The following is a 21483-nucleotide window of genomic DNA, read 5'->3' as shown; positions in this document are numbered from 1 at the left end:
TGAGAGTGACTGCCCTTGACATCAAGGCAGCATTTGACCGAGTGTGGCATCAAGAAGCCCTAGTAAAATTGAAGTCAATGGGAATCGGGGAAAATGATCCACTGGCTGGAGTCATACCTAGCACAAAGGAAGATGCTTGTGGTTGTTGGAGGCCAATCATCACAGCCCCAGGACATCGCTGCAGGAGTTCCTCAGGGCAGTGTCCTAGGCCCAACCATCTTCAGCTGCTTCGTCAATGACCTCCCCTCCAACATAGGTCAGAAATGGGGATGTTCGCTGATGACTGCACAGTGTTTAGTGCCATTCACAACTCCTCAGATAATGAAGCAGTCCATGCCCGCATGCAACAAGACCTGGACAACATTCAGACTTGGGCTGATAAGTGGCAGGTAACATTCGTGCCACAGAAGTGCCAGGCAATGACTATCTCCAACAAGCGAGAGTCTAACCACCACCCCTTGACATTCAACGGCATTATCATCACCGAATCCCCCACCATCAACATCCTGGGGGTCACCATTGACCAGAAACTTAACTGGACCAGCCACATAAATACTGTGGCAACAAGAGCAGGTCAGAGGCTGGGTATTCTGCGGCAAGTGTCTCACCTCCTGACTCCCTAAAGCCTTTCCATCATCTACAAGGCACAAGGGAAAATAGAATATGAGTGTAAGCTTGCAGGAAACATAAAAACTGACTGTAAAAGCTTTTATAGATATGTGAAGAGAAAAAGATTGGTGAAGTCAAGCGTAGGTCTGTTGCAGTCAGAATCAGGGGAATTTATAATGGGAAACAAAGAAATGGCAGACCAACTAAATTCATACTTTGGTTCTGTCTTCACAAAGGAGGACACAAATAACCTCCCAGAGATGCCGGGGAACATAGGGTCTGATGAAAGGGTGGAACTGAAAGAAATCAGTATTTGTAGGGAAATGGTGTTAGGAAAATTGATGGGACTGAAGGCCGATAAATCCCCAGGGCCTGATAATCTACATCCCAGGGTACTTAAGGAAGTGGCCCTAGAAATAGTAGATGCATTGCTGGTCATCTTCCAGAACTCGATAGACTCTGGAACAGTACCCATGGATTGGAGGGTAGCTAATGTTACCCCACTATTCAAAAAAGGTGGTAGAGAAAAAGCAGGGAATTATAGACCGGTAAGCCTGACATCGGTAGTGGGGAAAATGCTAGAGTCTATTATAAAAGATGTAATAGCAGAGCACTTGGAAAGCAGTGACAGGATCGGACAAAGTCAACATGGATTTACAAAAGGTAAATCATGCTTGACTAATCTACTGGAATTTTTTGAGGATGTAACTGGTAAAATAGATAAGGGAGAACCAGTGGATGTGGTGCATTTGGACTTTCAGAAGGCTTTCGATAAGGTCCCACATAAGAGATTAGCGTGCAAAATTAAGGCACATGGGATTGGGGGCAAGGTATTGACTTGGATAGAGAACTGGTTGGCGGACAGAAAGCAAAGAGTTGGAATAAATGGGTCGTTTTCCGAGTGGCAGGCAGTGACTAGTGGGGTACCGCAAGGATCGGTCCTAGGACCCCAGCTGTTCACAATATATATTAATGATCTGGATGAGGGAATTGGATGTAATATCTCCAAATTTGCAGATGACACAAAGCTGGGTGGGAGGGTAAGCTGTGAGGAGGATGTTGTGAAACTCCAGTACGATTTGGACAGATTGGGTGATTGGGCAGAAAAATGGCAAATGCACTATAATGTGGATAAATGTGAAATTATCCACTTTGGTGGCAAAAACAGGAAGGCAGATTATTATTTGAATGGCAATAGATTGGGAGAAGGGGAAGTGCAAAGAGACCTGGGTGTTCTTGTGCACCAGTCGCTGAAGGTAAGCATGCAGGTGCAGCAGGCGGTTAAGAAGGCAAATGCTATGTTGGCCTTCGTAGCAAGAGGGTTCGAGTACAGGAACAAGGATGTCTTGCTACAGTTGTACAGGGCCTTGGTGAGACCGCACCTTGAGTATTGTGTGCAGTTTTGGTCACCTTACCTGAGGAAGGACGTTCTTGCCATGGAAGGAGTGCAGCGAAGATTCACCAGGCTGATACCTGGGATGGCAGGAATGACGTATGAGGAGAGATTGTGTCGATTAGGCTTATACTCACTGGAGTTTAGAAGATTGAGAGGGGATCTCATCGAAACCTATAAAATTCTGTCAGGCCTGGACAGACTAGATGCAGGAAGGATGTTTCTGATGGCCGGGGAGTCCAGAACCAGGGGTCATAGTCTAAGGATAAGGGGTAAGCCATTTAGGACTGAGATGAGGAGGAATTTCTTCACCCAGAGAGTGGTGAACCTGTGGAATTCTCTGCCACAGAGGGCGGTGGAGGCCAATTCATTAAATATATTCAAGAAAGAGTTGGATATATTTCTTAAGGCTAAAGGGATCAAGGGATATGGGGAGAAGGCAGGGACAGGGTACTGAATTTGGATGATCAGCCATGATCTCATTGAATGGCGGAGCAGGCTCGAGGGGCCGAATGGCCTACTCCTGCTCCTATCTTCTATGTTTCTATGTTTCTATAAGTCAGGAGTGTGATGGAATACTCTCCACTTGCATGGATGAGTGCAGCTCCAACAACACTCAAGAAGCTCGACACCATCCAGGACAAAGCAGCCCGCTTGATTGGCACCCCATCCACCATCTTAAACATTCACTCCCTCCACCACCGGCGTACCGTGGCTGCAGTGTGTACTGTCTACAAGATGCACTGCAGCAACTCGCCAATGCTTCTTCGGCAGCACCTCCAAAACCCACAGCCTCTTCCACCTAGAAGGACAAGGGCAGCAGACGCATGGGAACACCACCACCTCCAAGTTCCCCTCCAAGTCACACACCATCCTGACTTAGATGTATATTGCCGTTCCTTCATCGTCGCTGGGTCAAGATCCTGGAACCCCCTCCCTAACAGCACTTTGGGAGTACCTTCACCACATGGACTGCAGCGGTTCAAGAAGGCGGCTCACCACCACCTTCTCGAGGGCAACTAGGGATGGGCAATAAATGCTGGCCTTGCCAGTGACGCCCACATCCTGTGAATTAGTAAATATTTTTTAAGAAACAGATTATCTGGTCATTATCACATTGCTGTTTGTGGGAGCTTGCTGTGTGTAAACTGGCTGCTGCGTTTCCTACATTACAACAGTGACTACACTTCAAAAGTACTTCATTGGCTGTAATGCATTTTGGGACGTCCTGAGGTCCTGAAAGGCTCTATATCAATGCAAGTCTTTCTTTTTAAGTTGTGAAACTGAATTCAATAAATCTGGTAATTTGTGGGTTAGCACCAGGGGAAGCAATATGGGTAATACTTATCCACAATCTTGTGAAGTGCCTTGGGACGTTTTACTACATTAAAGGCGCTATTGTAGGAATGGTCTCATTCCTATCAAGAGACTGAGGTCGACTCAGGCGATCAATCAAAAGAAGTTTAATGTAAAACTAACTGAGCTTAACAGACAAATGCAAGAGAACTACGGATACAGGTCTTTACAGTTCGAAGGCTCCACAAGGACTGCCAGGGCGGTCCCGTGGACGGCTTCATGACGTCATCACGTTTTTCCCGCCGTTGGAGGATCACGTGATTAACGGCATGACATCATCGCGTTTGCCCGCGCTCTTAAAGGGACTGCGCTCTGTACATGCAAACAGTATATACAAAGATACAGGTTCAGGCTGTAGCTAACAGATTGTTAAAGGGAATTATGTACAGTTGTTCAGAGTCCCTTAGTGGCTCTGCCACACTATATAATTACAAGTTGTTGTTGTTGTTGTAAAAGCTGTCAGATGGCTGTACAAAGCCAACCTTCACTAATGTCCTTCAATAAAGGGAACCTGCCACCCCTATCAAGCCTGGCTAACGTATGACTCCAATCTGACTGTATGTGGCTGGCTCTTCATGCTCTCTGAAGTGGTCACTCAGTGGGGCTTGAAGCAGAAGGAGCCCACCATCACCGATTCAGGGCAACTCGAGATGGGCAGTAAATGTGACCTTGCCAGCGACATACACCTCCTTGAAAACAAATGAAAATTAAAGAATGGGTGAACTGGAATTTTTTGAGGGTGACCCCCTCCCTGCCAATGACCTATGACCCTTCCAAGCTGACATTCTGTCCACTTGATGCACTCAAGCTTTGGATTGCTCTTAAATTTTGTGAGTCGAGACTCTGGATATAGGAAATGGGAAACACCTTGGCCTAGAAATTGAGTGGGCTTAGCGCCCATTTTGCGGCGCTAGAGGGCATTGCGCTGGACTTACAGCCGGTTTTGAAATTGACTAGGGCCCAACATCGGCGTTACACCGGTAGCGCTGCGCCGGCACCGATGACGTCATCGGTGTGCGCAGCGTCCCGGTTGCCGTGGTGACGGGCCCCAGCGCCGAAATTCAGTTGCGGCCGCCTCGCCCGTGGCAGCCGCAACTAAGACTCTGGCAACAGAGTCTTACACGACTTTGCGCCGGCGCATAAAGGTGGAGCGGCGGCCGGCCGCTTTCCCGCCGGCCGCCTGCCCGCACCTCCCTCCCCGGACTCCCCCACCCCCCCCCCCCCGCGGAACAGATGCTTCTCGGCTGCGAGCCCGGCACTTCCCCGAGGTGCCGGGCTCATTTATGTGGCGATTTAACCGGCCAGCGGGCGGGTGCAGGCAGCTCCTCCTTAACTGAAGGAGGAGGCCTGCACTTCCCGAGCCTGCCGCACCGCATCGGGCGCCGCAGCGCCGGAATAGCGCCGCAATGCGGCGCGTAGCGCCAGTTTTCAGGCACAAACAGCCTTCAGTAGCGCCGGCAGCCGTTTGGGCGCGGCGCTACTGAATTTTTGGCGCGCACAGCGCGACTTAGCACCGGCGCTAAATTTCCGGCGTTAAGCCCCGGCGCAGCGCAAACTCAATTTCTAGGCCAAGCTGTTAGAAAGACGACAGAGAGAGTGACAAGCCATCAAATCCTGCGGAAATGACAGTCACGTCAGCTTAGGCTGTGAAAACCAGTTCTCCTTTGGAATTTACAAAGTTATTTTCAAAATCATTTTTACGTGTGTGGATTAAAGCTTTGATGTGCATTGAACAGAACAGCTGGAGCTCCCCCAACAGCTTAAAGAAAGAAAGATTTGCATTTATATAGAGCCTTTCAGGTCCTCATGGCGTCCCAAAGAGCTTTACAGCCCATATCCCTTAATACCTTTGGTTAATAAAAAAGCTATCAATCTCCGATTTAAAATTAACAATTGAGTCAGTATCAATTGCTGTTTGTGGAGGAGAGTTCCAAATTTCTACCACCCTTTGTGTGTAGAAGTGTTCCCTAATTTCACTCCTGAAAGGTGTGGCTCTAATTTTTAGACTATGCCCCCTAGTCCTAGAATTCCCAACCAGCGGAAATAGTTTCTCTCTATCTACCCTATCTGTTCCCTTTAATATCTTGAAAACTTCAGTCAGATCACCCCTTAACCTCCTAAATTCTCGGGAATACAACCCTAATTTGTGTAATCTCTCCTCGTAACTTAACCCTTGAAGTCAGAGTATCATTCTGGTAAACCTACGCTGCACTCCCTCCAAGGCCAATATATCCTTCCTAAGGTGTGGTGCCCAGAACTGCTCACAGTGCTCCAGGTGTGGTCTAACCAGGGCTTTGTACAGCTGCAGCATAACTTCTACCCCCTTGTATTCTAGTCCTCTAGATATAAAGGCCAGCATTCCATTAGCCTTTTTGATTATTTTCTGTACCTGTTTTTGATTATTTTCTGTACCTGCTCAAAGGTAGTAATCTCCGGATTACTACCAGTGCCATGTGCTAGTGAGTTCAGAAATAGAAAGATAGAGCAGATGAATGTGTGGCTGGAGAGATGGTGTAGGAGGGAGGGCTTTAGATTCCTGAGGAAGTGGAACCGTTTCTGGGGGAGGTGGGACCTCTACAAGCCAGACGGGTTGCACCTCAACGGGAACGGGACCAATATCCTCATGGGAGGGTTCGCTAGTGCTGTTGGGGAGGGTTTAAACTAGCTTGGCAGGGGGATGGGAACCTAAATATAGAGTCAATAGGGAGGGAAGAAAAACTGGAATTGGAAAACAAAAACATAGAAAGTAAATTGGAAGGACAGAGGAATCAAGGGCTAGATAGTAGTCAACAAGGAGGTTTGCCTGTACTCAATGGTATATACTTCAATGCAAGGAGTATAGCGAACAAGGCAGATGAGCTGAGGGCACAGGTGTAGATACTTGGGACTATGATATTATAGCCATTACAGAGACGTGGCTGAAAGAGGGACAGGTATGGCAGATCAACATTCCTGGTTACAGGATTTTCAGACAGGATAGAGAGGGAGGTAAAAAGGGAGGGGGGTATTGATTAAAGAAACTATTACAGCTGTAAGGAGGGATGATATGTCGGAGGGATCATCAAACGAGGCCATATGGGTCGAATTGAAAAACAAAAAAGGGGCAATCACACTGCTGGGAGTGTACTACAGACCCCCAAACAGTGAGAGGGAGATAGAAGAACAAATATGTAGACAAATTTCTGAAAAGTGCAAAAACTATAGGGCAGTAATAGTAGGGGATTTCAACTACCCCAATATTAACTGGGATAAAATTAGTGTGAAGGGTATAGAAGGTGCGGAATTCCTAAAATGCATCCAGGAGAACTTTTTTAGCCAGTATGTAGCAAGCCCAACAAGGGAGGGGGCGGTTCTGGACTTAGTTTTAGGGAATGAAGCTGGACAGGTAGAAGACGTATCAGTGGGGGAGCATTTTGGAGCTAGTGACCATAATTCTGTTAGATTTAAGGTAGTTATGGAAAAGGACAAGGATAGACCAGGAATAAAAATTCTAAATTGGGGAAAAGCAAATTTTGCTAAGCTCAGAGGGGATTTAGCAATAGTGGACTGGAAACAGCTACTTGGAGGTAAATCATTGTCAGAGCAGTGGGAGGCATTCAAGGAGGAGATCCGGAGGGTTCAGACCAAACATGTGCCCTTAAAGAAAAAAGGTGGGACTAACAAATCTAGAGCCCCCTGGATGTCTAGAGACATACATAGAAACATAGAAACATAGAAGATAGGAGCAGGAGTAGGCCATTCGGCCCTTCGAGCCTGCTCCGCCATTCAATGAGATCATGGCTGATCATCCAAATTCAGTACCCTGTCCCTGCCTTCTCCCCATATCCCTTGATCCCTTTAGCCGTAAGAAATATATCCAACTCCTTTTTGAATATATTTAATGAACTGGCCTCCACCGCCCTCTGTGGCAGAGAATTCCACAGGTTCACCACTATCTGGGTGAAGAAATTCCTCCTCATTTCAGTCCTAAATGGCTTACCCCTTATCCTTAGACTATGACCCCTGGTTCTGGACTCCCCGGCCATCATAAACATCCTTCCTGCATCTAGTCTGTCCAGGCCTGACAGAATTTTATAGGTTTCGATGAGATCCCCTCTCAATCTTCTAAACTCCAGTGAGTATAAGCCCAATCGACACAATCTCTCCTCATACGTCATTCCTGCCATCTCAGGTATCAGCCTGGTGAATCTTCGCTGCACTCCTTCCATGGCAAGAACGTCCTTCCTCAGGTAAGGCGACCAAAACTGCACACAATACTCAAGGTGCGGTCTCACCAAGGCCCTGTACAACTGTAGCAAGACATCCTTGTTCCTGTACTCGAACCCTCTTGCTATGAAGGCCAACACACCATTTGCCTTCTTAACCGCCTGCTGCACCTGCATGCTTACCTTCAGCGACTGGTGCACAAGAACACCCAGGTCTCTTTGCACTTCCCCTTCTCCCAATCTATTGCCATTCAAATAATAATCTGCCTTCCTGTTTTTGCCACCAAAGTGGATAACCTCACATTTATCCACATTATAGTGCATTTGCCATGTTTCTGCCCAATCACCCAATCTGTCCAAATCGTACTGGAGTTTCTCGACATCCTCCTCACAGCTTACCCTCCCACCCAGCTTTGTGTCGTCTGCAAATTTGGAGATATTACATCCAATTCCCTCGTCCAGATCATTAATATATATTGTGAACAGCTGGGGTCCTAGGACCGATCCTTGCGGTACCCCACTAGTCACTGCCTGCCACTCGGAAAACGACCCGTTTATTCCAACTCTCTGCCTTCTGTCCGCCAACCAGTTCTCTATCCAAGTCAATACCTTGCCCCCAATCCCATGTGACTTAATTTTGCACGCTAATCTCACGCTAATACAGGGAAGGATAAAGAGAAAAAGGGAGGCGTATGACAGATACTGAGGGCAAAATACTGCAGAATCTTTAGAGGAGTACAGAAAGTGCAGGGGTGCAATTAAAAATGATAATAGGAAAGTAAAGAGAGAGCATGAAAAATTCTTGGCAAGTAAAATCAAGGAAAACCCAAAGATGTTTTATAAATATATTAAGAGTAAGAGGATAACTAAAGAAAGGGTAGAGCCTATTAGAGATCATGAGGGTAATCTGTGTGTGGAGACGGGAGATGTCGGTAGGGTTCTTAATGAATAATTTGCGTCTGTTTTCACAAAGAAGAGGGGCGAAGCAGACATTGCTATCGGGGGAGGAGGAGTGTGAAATGTTAGATGAAATAAACACCTTGAGTATTGTGTGCAGTTTTGGTTGCCTTATCTGAGGAAGGATGTTCTTGCCATGGAGGGAGTGCAGCGAAGATTCACCAGACTGATACCTGGGATGGCAGGAATGACATATGAAGAGAGATTGGGCCGATTAGGCTTATGTTCGCTAGAGTTTAGAAGAATGAGAGGGGATCTCATTGAAGCTTATAAAATTCTAACAGGACTAGACAGACTAGATGCAGGAAGGATGTTCCCGGTGGCAGGGGAGTCCAGAACCAGGGATCACAGTCTAAGGATAAGGGGTAAGCCATTTAGGACTGAGATGAGGAGGAATTTCTTCACCCAGAGAGTGGTGAACCTGTGGAATTCTCTACCACAGAAGGCAGTTGAGGCCAACTTATTAAATATATTCAAGAAGGAGTTAGATATATTTCTTAAGGCTAAAGGGATCAAGGGATATGGGGAGAAAGTAGGGACAGGGTACTGAATTTGGATGATCAGCCATGATCTCATTAAATGGTGGAACAAGCTCGAGGGGCCGAATGGCCTACTCCTGCTCCTATCTTCTATGTTTCTATGTTTCTATGTAAATAAACATAGTGAGAGAGGAAGTATTAAGGGGTTCAGCAGCTTTAAAAGTGGATAAATCCCCAGGCCTGGATGAAATGTATCTCAGGCTGTTAAGCGAAGCAAGAAGAGGAAGTAGCAGAGGCCCTGACCATCATTTTTCAATCCTCTCTGGTTTCAGGTGTGGTGCCAGAGGACTGGAGGACTGCTACTGTGGTGTCCTTGTTTAAAAAGGGAGATAAGGATAGACCGAGTAATTACAGGCCAGTCAGCCTAACTTCGGTGGTGGGAAAATTATTGGAAAGAATTCTGAAGGACTGGATAAATCTTCATTTAAAAGACATGGATTAATCAAGGATAGCCAGCACGGATTTGTTAAGGGAAGGTCGTGTCTGACAAACTTGATTGAAATTTTTGAGGAGGGAACCAGGAGGGTAGATGAGGGTAGTACATTTGATGTAGTGTATTTGGACTTTAGCAAGGCTTTTGATAAGGTCCCACATGGCCGACTGGTCACGTAGTTAAAAGCACATGGGATCCAGGGCAAAGTGTCAAGTTGGATTCAAAACTGGCTCAGAGACAGGAAGCAGAGGGTGATGGTTGATGGGTGTTTTTGTGACTGGAAGGCTGTTTCCAGCGGGGTTCCGCAGGGCTCAGTACTAGGTCCCTTGCTTTTTGTGGTATATATCAACGATCTTGACTTGAATATAGAGGGTGTGATTAAGAAGTTTGCAGATGATACTAAAATCGGCTGTGTGGTTGATACTGAAGAAGGAAGCTGTAGACTGCAGGAAGATATCAATAAATTAATCAGGTGGGCAGAACAGTGGATTCAATCCGGAGAAGTGTGAGGTAATGCATCTGGGGAGGGCTAACAAGGAAAGGGAATACACATTAAATGGTAGGACACTGAGTAATGTAGAGGAACAAAGGGACCTTGGAGTGCATGTCCACAGATCCCTGAAGGTAGCAGGCCAGGTAGATAAGGTGGTTAAGAAGGCATACGGAATGCTTGCCTTTATTAGCCGTGGGATCGAATGCAAGAGCAGGGGGGTTAAGCTTCAACTGTATAAAACACTAGTTAGGCCTCAGCTAGAGTACTGCGTGCAGTTCTGGTCACCACATTACAGGAAGGATGTGATTGCACTGGAGAGGGTACAGAGGAGATTTACAAGGATGTTGCCGGGAGTAGAGAATCTTAGCTATGAGGAAAGACTGGATAGGCTGGGTTTGTTTTCCTTGGAACAGAGGAGGCTGAGGGGAGACCTTATTGAGGTGTATAAAATTATGAGGGGCATAGATAAAGTGGATAGAAAGGACCTATTTCCCTTAGCAGAGGGGTCAAAAACCAGGGGGCACAGATTTAAAGTAACTGAAGGAAGGTTTAGAGGGGATGTGAGGGGAAAGTTCTTCACCCAGAGGGTTGTGGGGGTCTGGAACTCACTGCCTGAAAGGGTGGTAGAGGCAGGAACCCTAACCACATTTAAAAAGTACTTGGATGTGCACTTGGGATGCTGTAACCTGCAGGGCTACGGACCAAGAGCTGGGAAGTGGGATTAGGCTGGATAGCTCTTTGTTGGCCGGCGAGGCGATGATGGGCCGAAATGGCCTCCTTCCGTGCTGTAACTTTCTATGATTCTATGACATTTTAATGATCTATGTACCTGAACCCCCCCAAGTCTCTTTGGACATCCACTGTTTTTAGCTTTTCACCATTTAGAAAGTACCCGGTTCTATCCTTTTTAGGTCCAAAGTGGATGACCTCACATTTGCTTACATTGAAATCCATTTCCCACAGTTTTGCCCATTCACTTTATAATTTTATGCTTTCATCTACACTGCCTACAATTCCACCTATCTTTGTATCATCGGCAAATTTGGATATATGACTTTCTATGCCATCATCTAAGTCATTAATAAATATTATGAATAGTTGAGGCCCCAACACAAATCCCTATGGGACACCACTAGTCACATCCTGCCAATTAGAGTACCTGCCCAATATCCCTACTCTCTGTCGACTGCCACTCAGCCAATTTCCTAACCAGGTCAATAATTTGCCCTCAATTCCGTAGATAACAGTCTCTTATATGAGACTTTATCAAATGCCTTCTGGAAGTCCATATAAATAACATCCATAGACATTACCCTGTACGATAGCAAAATACTGCAGATGCTGGAAATCCGAAATAACAACAGAAAATGCTGGAAAAACTCAGCAGGCCAGGCAACATCCGTGGAGAGAAATTAGAGTCAACGTTTTGGGTCAAAACCCTTTATCAAGACTAAAGAGGCACAGGGAATGAAATAGATTAAGAGGCCGGGCTGGGAGAGAACAAAAGAAGTGAAGAGACATTAAGAGGTATTCAAAATGAGACGAGATGGTGATAGGACTAGTGGAGACAAAAGACAGCTCTAGATTAGGTGTGAAATGCGCTGGCAGAATGGGAGACAGCTGCCATGTGGGAGAGAGAAAAAAAAAGGAAAGGGGGGTGGGGGGAAACCAAAACAAAGGTGTGGATAAAAAATATAAGTAAAAATGTAATAGGGGCCGAGGTTATGATCTGAAATTGTTGAACTCGATATTGAGTCCGGAAGGTTGTAAAGTGCCTAATCGGAAGATGAGGTGCTGTTCCTCGAGTTTACGTTGAGCTTCCGTGGAACAATGCAAGAGGCCGAGGACGGTGAGGTCCGAGTGGGAATGGAGCGGTGAATTAAAATGACAGGCGACCGGAAGCTCGGGGTCACCCTTACAGACATTACCCTGTCCACTACTTTAGTCACCTATTCAAAAAATTCAATCAGGTTTGTCAGGTATGAACTATCTTTCACAAATCCATGCTGGCTCTCTCTGATCAACTGAAAATTTTCGAGGTGTTCAGTCCCCCTATCCATAATTATAGACTCTAGCAATTTCCTGACATCAGATGTTAGGCTAACTGGTCTATAATTCCCTGGTTTCCTTCTCTCACCATTCTTAAAAGGCAGAGTGACATGTGCAATTTTCTAATCTAAAGGGACGGTTCCTGAATCAAGCGAACTTTGGAAGATTATAGTTAGGGCATCTGCAATGTGCTCACCTACTTCCTTTAAAACCCTGGGATGGAAACCACCTGGCCCTGGGGATTTGTCATTCTTTAGTGCCATTATTTTCTTCATTGCTGTTAATTTACTTATGTTAATTTTATTGAGTCCCTGTCCCCGATTCAGTATTAGTTTCTTTGGGATTTCCGGCATGCTATCCTCTTCTTCTACTGTAAATACTGACACAAAGTAATTATTCAACATGTCCGCCATTTCCCCATTGTCATTGACAATATCACCACTTTCAGTTTTTAAGAGGCCAACATTGCTTCTGACCACCCTCTTTTTCCTAATGTAACTGTAAAAATTCTTTGTATTGATTTTGATATCCCTTGCAAGTTTCTTTTCATACTCCCTTTTTGTAGCTCTTACTATCTGTTTTGTGACCCTCTGCTGTTCTTTGTATCTTTCCCATTCGCCCGGATCTGTGCTAATTTTTGTATTTTTTATGCTTTTTCTTTTAGTTTTATGCTGTCCCTTACCTCTTTAGTTGTCCATGGCTGTTTTTTCTGGCAAATAGAGCTCTTGCCCCTCAGGGGTATAAACTGGTTCTGTATCACATTACCTGTAAATTCTTTTTTAAACATCTCCCACTGATCTTCTGTCATTTTACCCATTAACAGATTTGCCCAGTTTACTGTGGACAGTCTCTGCCTCATCCCATTGAAGTTGGCCTTACCCAAATCTGTTTCGCGTTTCTCCCTTTCAAACGTTATGCTGAACTCAATCATGTTATGATCGCTATTGGATAAATGTTCACGCACAGTTAGGCTGTTAACTAAATCTGGCTCATTACTCATTACTAAATCTAATATGACTTGCCCCCTTGTTGCCTCTAGGACATATTGTTGTAGAAAACTATCCCGGACACACTCAAGAAATTCACTACCTTTCTGACAGGTGCTAGTCTGCTTATCCCAATCTATATGAAAGTTAAAATCCCCCATTAAAACCACTCTGCCTTTGCTACACACTTGTCTAATCTCTGCATTTATACAATCTAGCACTTCACAGCTGCTACCAGGGGGCCTATACACAACTCCCACTACAGTCTTAGATCCCCTTCCTATTTCTTAATTCAACCCATAAGCTGTTTACCTCTCTTTAAATCCTCTCTTATCATTGAAGTGATTTCATCCTTGATCACTAAGGCTACTCCTCCCCCTCTGCCATTTTTCATATCTGTCCTGTAGACCTCATAACCTGGTATATTTAGTTCCCAGTCATAACTGTCTTGCAGCCATGTCTCAGTAATGGTTACCATGTCATACCCTCCAATTTGAATTTGTGCCTGTAGTTCATTCAATTTATTCCTTATACTCCGTGCGTTTGTATAAAGAACACTTATTTGGGCCACGCACCCTAGCCTGTCCTTCAGCTCTGATGTTTTACTCACATGTTTCTTATTTCTCTCTCCTGGTTTAATCGCTTTACATCTTTTAGTTTTCTCTTTACCTGAAGCACAATTTCTGACTGCTACTTTACTCTCTTCCCTTTCGTTTGTTTTTGAACTACTATTTGTACTGCAATTTCGCCCTGAGCCCTCCCCCCCCTCCCATTTACTAGTTTAAAATGAGAAGTGCAACAAATGGCTGGCGCTGTTCGTCCGGCCCAGTAAGTTTCCTTTTTACCTGGTATTTTAGGAAGTTTGTCTTTGATCCAGTGTAGATAATTACTCGAGTCTTATGGATTTATCTCAAAAGGTTTCAAGCAAGCCAACATTGTGATAGTGAACAAGCAGCTTGCCGATGACTTTGAGAAATTTTGCTTGGCGAACAATGGACCACTGCCATTGCTGTACAGGAGTAAACTTGGCGAGTGGAGCTCCCCACCACTCAGCACCACTTCTGATATAAGGTAGGTTCAAGCACTCCTTATATGTTGTTTCCTAGTGTAAGGTTCTTGAACTTAACACCAATTTGGTTGCAAATAATCTTTATTGAGTTTAAACGAGTCCTGACATACTCATTCAAAGGCATTACTATCACGCAGTCCCCCACCATCAACATCCTGGGGGTCACCATTGACCAGAAACTTAACTGGACCAGCCACATAAATACTGTGGCTACAAGAGCAGGTCAGAGACTGGGTATTCTGCGGTGAGTGTCTCACCTCCTGACTCCCCAGAGCCTTTCCACCATCTACAAAGCACAAGTCAGGAGTGTAATGGAATACTCTCCACTTGCCTGGATGAGTGCAGCTCCAACAACACTCATCCAGGACAAAGCAGCCTGCTTGATTGGCACCTTAAACATTCGTTCCCTCCACCACCGGCGCATCGTGGCTGCAATGTGTACCATCTACAAGATGCACTGCAGCAACTCGCCAAGGCTTCTTCGGCAGCACCTCCCAAACCCGCGACCTCTATCACCTAGAAGGACAAGGGCAGGCGGCACATGGGAACACCATCACCTGCAAATTCCCCTCCAAGTCACACAACATCCTGACTTGGAAATATATCGCTGTTCCTTCATCATCGCTGGGTCAAAGTCCTGGGAACACCCTTCCTAACAGCACTGTGGGAGTACCTTCACCATATGGACTGCAGCAGTTCAAGAAGGCAGCTCACCATCACCTTTTCAAGGGCAATTAGGGATGGGCAATAAATGCTGGCCATGCCAGCGATGCCCACATGCTATGAACGATTAGAAAAATGTCTTAAGCAATAGTCATACAAAGAAATAAACGATATTACCCGATTTCACTCTGGATAGATAATGTAACCTTTGTCGATTCTTTCGTTCTTGTCGCTCCCTACGAATTGTGAAGGAAAGCTTAAAATCTTTATAGGGCTCTAGTCACACACAACCATCCCCTAAAAGGAGTTATTTTTCAGTTTCCCAACTGGTCTGCTGCCCATTGTTTTGTTTGTTTGTGATATAGGCTACCCACTTGTCTGGGAGATCATTGACCCCTTATTTAGCACTCGTTACTAAAAGCTTTTTCTTGCTAAATGTCATCCATACCTAGAAGAATTGTGGGAATGAGCATCTTGACCATTTTATTATTATACAGTACAGGTCTACAAGCTATTAATAGGTGAAAACAAAATAAAAACCTTAAGCATACAAAATTAAACCAAATCCTAATCCTACATATATATGTTTATAAGAATAGGGTATCTGACACTAGTAACTCACAAGAAATACTGTGAGTGCAAAACAATTGGTGAGGATCCTGGCATGTGAGTGGTCGAGCTCTTGATTGCTTGTTAGCCATATGGTGGCCTCAACCAACGTTCCCGCTAAGGTGCGTACACGCGCAGGCCACTCACTGGCTTTTACGTTGTAAATGCAGGCAATGCGCAGAAATTTAAAGGGACCGCGCATTAAAAGAAACTGGCCAGGCAGAAAAAGCGCAGCTCACAGGGAACATTGGCCTCAACCCTTGACATTTTCAGCTCTTTCTTTAGAAACAAAATTCCCTGTCTCCTGACCGTCCTGACTGGCGCTGGGGTGAAACTCCAATGGTGCTGTCAGGTACCGTAGCCAAGTGACCATTCTTCGTGGCTGAGTGTAAAAACATGAGAAGACATCGAGCATTAAAAAGAAACCCATTGAAGCACTGACCTTTCATCCCTAGTTTAACGTTTAATCTTGTTTTTTTGGAATCTGTCACTTGCACTAACATGCAAAAGCCGCTTTCAGTTTACAAGTCACTATATATTACACACCTAAGTTAATATATATTGGATTGCAGGACAAAGTCTGAGAGCTTTATAGAAGAGGTTAATACATTAACTGACTCATTTGAGTTTAGCTTGTGAGTGTCAAACACTAGAAGATGATTTCAGTAGTTCTCTACCTCCCCCCTCCCCAAGTTTCCTCATTACCCTCCTGTAGGTGATTACCTGTGGTTGGGTTATGATTCCACAGGTGCTGGGCACACACCAGCACCTCACCCAAGTAGCCCTTTTGTGAGCCCAGTGAGTGTTGGTCAGCTATTGGACATTGGGAGGCATCGCAACCATCCGCACGCTACGCACCCATGCAGACTTTGTGGTAGGAATCACCAGAAGAGGATGAGGAGCAGGAATTCTGGCCGACTTTCTTGTCCCAACCTGGGACACACTGTCATTTGAAACACTCCAATTTCAGCCCCTGGCTGCAATCAGCTAACTCAGCCCCAGTCAAGGTCTGAGATCAGGCTCTTCTGGTCTGCACGGTTCAGTGCTGCACTGGGTGATGACCTTAGCTACTAAGCTAATGGGTAACCCCTTGGAGTGAAATTGCTGGTCCGTTGCTAACTTGTGTCACATTATGTGCATTTTTGTGTTGTGGACCCACAGTTACTAAACCTGTCATAACCTCGGGGCCCGTACTGACAGCAGGCTGTTGTCTGATAGGTGATCCTTCTCTAATCAGTAACTGCCAGCTTTTCTCTCTCTCTCTCTCTCTCTCGCTCTCTTTCTCTATTATCACTTTCTGTCTGTACCAAGGATCTATCCTTGGCCCCCCTCCTATTTCTCATTTACATTCTGCCCTTCGGCGATATTATCTGAAAACACAGTGGGCTAAAAATTCGTGACTGGCAACTCGGGTTAACGGCCGCTGAAAATGGTCGAAGCGCTACCAGAGAAAAATTCATGCTGGGGGCTAACGATTTGTAGCCCAGCGCTAACTTACCATGTAACGACCTCCTGCTGCTGTTAGTGCCGGCATGGGAGTCGAAGTCCTCGTTCCAGCTTCCAACAGCCTCTGGAAGCGAGGTCATGGAGTTTGCTAGGGACTAATAAAAATCAAAATGAAGTGAAAGAAATGCAGCTTTCAGCCTTTACTGCCTCTTAAAAAAAAGAAGCATTAAAAAGAAGTCCCAAATGGGAGTCTTCAGCTCTTAAAGCTGAATTCAATTCTGAACCTCAAAAAATGGGAAAAGTGACACAAATGACTCAGCAAGCCGGAGAAGCAGCTTCCACGGTCTCGCACGCAGCACTCCAGCTTTGTGCAGGCGATCATCACTTCAAGAGATGTCCTCTACCCACAGGGGCCAGGAGGCCCTCCAGAAAGAAGGATGTGGGACCACATCAAAGCAGTGTCGCCCCCACCACCTGGCTCCAGTGCCCAAAGAAGCTTCATGACCTCAGACCACTGGTCAAGGTCATCGAATGCATCTTCTAAAAGCCATCTCCTACTAACTGCACCACTAGCCTCACACACTGCTCAATGCACGACTTCCCCCCCAATCACTCACCTACCAACAATCTGTACCAATCACGAGGCACATCTCCCATTCCTAGCCTCACCTCACCCTCTTGGAGGAGACGGTGCTGGCCATTCTTGGCAGGGGCATGGCTGAGCCCTTGGCCAGCGGTGGGCATCCTCATATGTTATCCTCCTTCTGGGATGCACCTTTTGCTTTTCCACCCTCCTCTCACCACAACTCCACCCTTATGCCTTCCTCATTTCACACACCCAAGAAATGCAGCCTGCCCAGCCAGGAGGTGGCCAATAAGAGGGAAAGGAGAGTGAAGAAGAAGAAGAAACACTGTCACTCAATTTCGCACACCAACTCCTCAAAGTCGACCAGCAAAGCCATTTGCAGTGTCCCCCACTGAAAGTCAGCAGCCTTCCACCAGCCATGCTGCAGCCACTGGGGTGGCACTGCATGACATCAGTAGAATAGGCAAAGGCACACACAAGACAGTCACTAAGGGAATGTATAAGGGTAATGAGTTGATTTCTTGATGTCATATTGGATGGATAGACGTATATAGGTGGTTTGGAAAGTTTGCTTTGTGGTGGCTTTCATTTCAGCATCGTGGCCAAGAGGATGCTGTGATGGTCAGTAGCAGAGGGAAGGGAAGGTGTGGGACTAATGTTGAAAGGGGAATTGGGGTTGTGGTCTCTGGTACTGCAGGTGGATGATTCCATCCCGGACATCCAGGCCAAAAGGGGCTGTCTGGGATGCATCCTTCCGCCTGATTCCCTCTCTCCTGCTTCCTCCTCTTCAGCTTCTTCCTCTGCGAGTGGATGCTGTAAATCTGAAATGACAGCATAAAATGCTGGAAATACTCAGCAGGTCAGGCAGCATCTCGACCTGAGATGTGAACTCTGTTTCTCTCTCCACGGATGTTGCCTGACCTGCTGAGTATTTGCAGCATTTTCTGTCTTTTCAGAGGTCTTCCTTTACATTCCAAGGCCTTGCAAGCATCCAACAGCACTCCCTGCACACTTAAAAAACTTTTAACATCTATTGCAGCAAGCCGCTACTTCAATTAAAAAAAAACCCAGTCCAGAAGTTTAAATGCAAACTTACCTAAAAGATGTGTGTGTCTCTTTTAGATGCGCTGACAGTGCCTCTGTCAGTCTGTTGCACGCTAGGCTTACATAGCGAGCTTAGGACCCAGCGCTGAACTCAGTGCAAACGTCCAAGTTTGCTGTAGTGATGTTAAGTCGGCGTTGCACGGTGTCTGATATCACCTCACCCTCATTTTAATTTGCAGGGCAATGCGTCTTACCGACAGTGCTGCCAGGCCTGGGAAAATGGAGGACGCCACGGGACCCGCCACCAGCTGGCAAAACAGTGGAGGCCGCCCTCGTTTCGCTATTTTTTGCCGGTAGCGGGTGGCGTAAAACCCCAGAATTTTTAGCCCACCGTCACATATACGCTAACTACACCCAGCTCTACCTCACCACCACTTCTCGCGACCCTTCCGCTAGCTCTAAATTGTCAGACTGCTTATCCGACATCCAGTACTGGGTGAACAGAAATTTCCTCCGATTAAATATTGGGAAGACTGAAGCCATTGCCTTCGGTCGCCGCCACAAACTCCGTTCCTTAGTCACCAACTCCATCCCTCTCCCTAACATCTGTCTGAGGCTGAACCACACTGTTCGAAACCTTGGTGTTATATTTGACCCTGAAATGAGCTTCCGACCACATATCCGCAGCATAACAAAGACCGCCTATTTCCACCTCTGTAACATCGTCCGTCTCCGCCTCTGCCTCAGCTCATCTGCTGCTGAAACCCTCATCCATGCCTTAGTTACCTCTAGACTTGACTACTCCAATGCACTCCTGGCTGGCCTCCCACATTCTACCCTACGTAAACCTGAGGTCATCCAGAATTCGGCTGCCTGTGTCCCGCACCAAGTCCCGTTCACCCATCACCCCTGTTCTCGCTGACCTACATTGGCTCCAGATTAAGCAATGCCTCGATTTTAAAATTCTCATCCTTGTTTTCAAATCCCTCCATGGCCACGACCCCTCCCTATCTCTGTAATCTCCTCCAGCCCCACAACCCCCCCCCCAGAGATATCTGCGCTCCTCTAATTCTGCCCTCTTGAACATCCCTGATTTTAATCACTCAACCATTGGTGGCTGTGCTGATAGGGTTAGATAAAGTAGGGTGGGAGAAGGCCCGTGTGGAGCATAAACACTGGCATAGACCAGTTGGGCGGAATGGGCTGTTTCTGTGCTGTAGACTCAATGTAACTCGACGTAGCCATTGCTCTTGTGAACTTGTCTCTCTTCTTCCTGCTAAACTTCCAATTATGTTTTCCTATACGTGCTTGCTGTGGTTGATATCACTGGGTCCAGAGACGTTGGGTGATGTACCTCATGGTCACTGTAACCTCTTGGAACTCATTTTGATCGCCTTCGGGAGTTGGAGAGAAATTTTCCAGACCTTTTCATTTTCCCTGAATTACATAGAATATACAGCACAGAAACCGCCCATTCCGCCCAACAGGACTATGCCTGTGCTTATGCCCCACACGAGCCTTCTCCCACCCTACTTTATCTAACTCTATCAGCATAACTTTCTATTCCTTTCTCCCTCATATTCTTATCTAGCTTCCTGTTTAATGCAGCTATGCTATTCGTCTCAACCACTCCCTGAGGTAGCGAGTTCCACATTCTCACCACTCTCTGGGTAAAGAAGTTTCTCCGAAATTCTTTATTGTATTTATTAGTGAATATCTTTTATCCATGACCTAGGTTATAAATATATTAAAATATATTATAAAAGACAATAAATATTAAAAATAGGTTATTACTGAATTGGTCTAGGGTTCTCTTAAATCTGTCTTTTTGCTTCTTCATGGAGATTACGGGCTGGAATTTCATTGAGGAGGCGTGTAGAAGGCGGGACTACAACTTTCGGGGTTGTAGTCCCGCCTCCATCGAGTTCTGGCCAACCCACGCGATTTTCACTTGATTGACCTTGTTGAGCCCGCCCAGCGGGCTCAGCAAGCCAATTAAGGGCCACCCGGCAACAGGTGACATCACAGATTGACATTTCATCTGTCAAGAGCTTTTGACAGATGAAATATCAGCGTTTCACAGCTGTTTGAAGCTGTCAAACACTGACAATCTGTACTCCAAGTTAATTCCTTCCTCTCAGGCTGATTTAGAGATCTCTCCGGAACAGAAAGCTGAATGCTGCAATTTTTGACAGATCGCGGCCATTCTGCTTTCTGTGCCGGTGAGATGAGGGACTCCAGAGACCTGAAGGAAGGAAGGCTGTAAATGTAAGTAAATGTAAGTAAAACTTCTTTAAACACTTTACACACACCAAACACACTTACCTCTGCACTCATGCACCCATCACGCACCTGAACACCGGACATCTCGAACCCACCAAGTCCTTCAGCCCGACGGCCCACTTCGCTAACTTGGCGTGGTTTGGAGCTGTCGGGAGTCCCACACTTCAGCAATAAAAATAGGGATTAGGCTAAAAACTGCCTGTTAACTACCTGTTAACAGGCAGTTAATTGGCACTAATCCCCTTCCCGCCTCGGGGAGGCGGCTCCCAGCACAGGTCGGGTACCCGCCTTCTTTGAAACTGGCATGGAGGCGGGTTGGGGGCGGGATGGGTTCGTGCCCCCCGATTTCGAGATTTTAACCCCCCACACGCCTCCAATCCTGCCTCCACGGCCCAATGAAAATCCTGCCCTACGTGACTATAAGTGGGAGGGTACACTTGGAGTCATGATGCTTAGTTGCATCATGACTGTTTGGGACAGGCTTGTTGGACAAGCCAGTCTTTGTGTATGTTGGTACGTTCTATCTACTTACTGTGTTCCCATTGTGTTGTAATCAAGCCTCGTTGTGCCATCTATGCCCTGAACTTACAGCCAGAGGCTTCCTGCAGGGAAATGCCTCCAATCCGCAAATAAAATGCCTGTGTACCTGGTGGTCTGGGAGGTACGGAGACTCACGGTCCTGGGCCTCTCCGGGTACGCGCGGGTAGAGGCCCACGTATCTCAGGGGCACAGGCGGTTCACAAGTGCCCCTGGGATAACGTGG

General features: G+C 46.3%; 1 protein-coding gene across 6 annotated transcripts in view; it reads left to right on the top strand.

Moving 5' to 3' along the window:
- LOC147109047 (D-glutamate cyclase, mitochondrial-like) overlaps positions 1-21483 on the top strand; it is a 103173-nt gene that overhangs the window by 29203 nt on the left and 52487 nt on the right. For 5 of the 6 annotated variants that reach the window (XM_086002610.1, XM_086002613.1, XM_086002612.1 and 2 more), the window contains 2 exons: positions 13938-14091; positions 18677-18790. In XM_086002610.1, the coding sequence (XP_085858736.1) occupies positions 13938-14091; positions 18677-18790 (268 nt within the window). The remainder of the gene's footprint in view (positions 1-13937; positions 14092-18676; positions 18791-21483) is intronic. The other variant, XM_086002611.1, reaches the window with a different exon arrangement.

This window comes from Somniosus microcephalus, chromosome 12 (assembly GCF_052327205.1).
Source record: "Somniosus microcephalus isolate GS21.2 chromosome 12, FLI_Smic_1.0, whole genome shotgun sequence".
NCBI lineage: Eukaryota > Metazoa > Chordata > Chondrichthyes > Squaliformes > Somniosidae > Somniosus > Somniosus microcephalus.
Note: the sequence above shows the minus strand (reverse complement) of the source record. Positions and strands in the feature narration are given on the sequence as shown.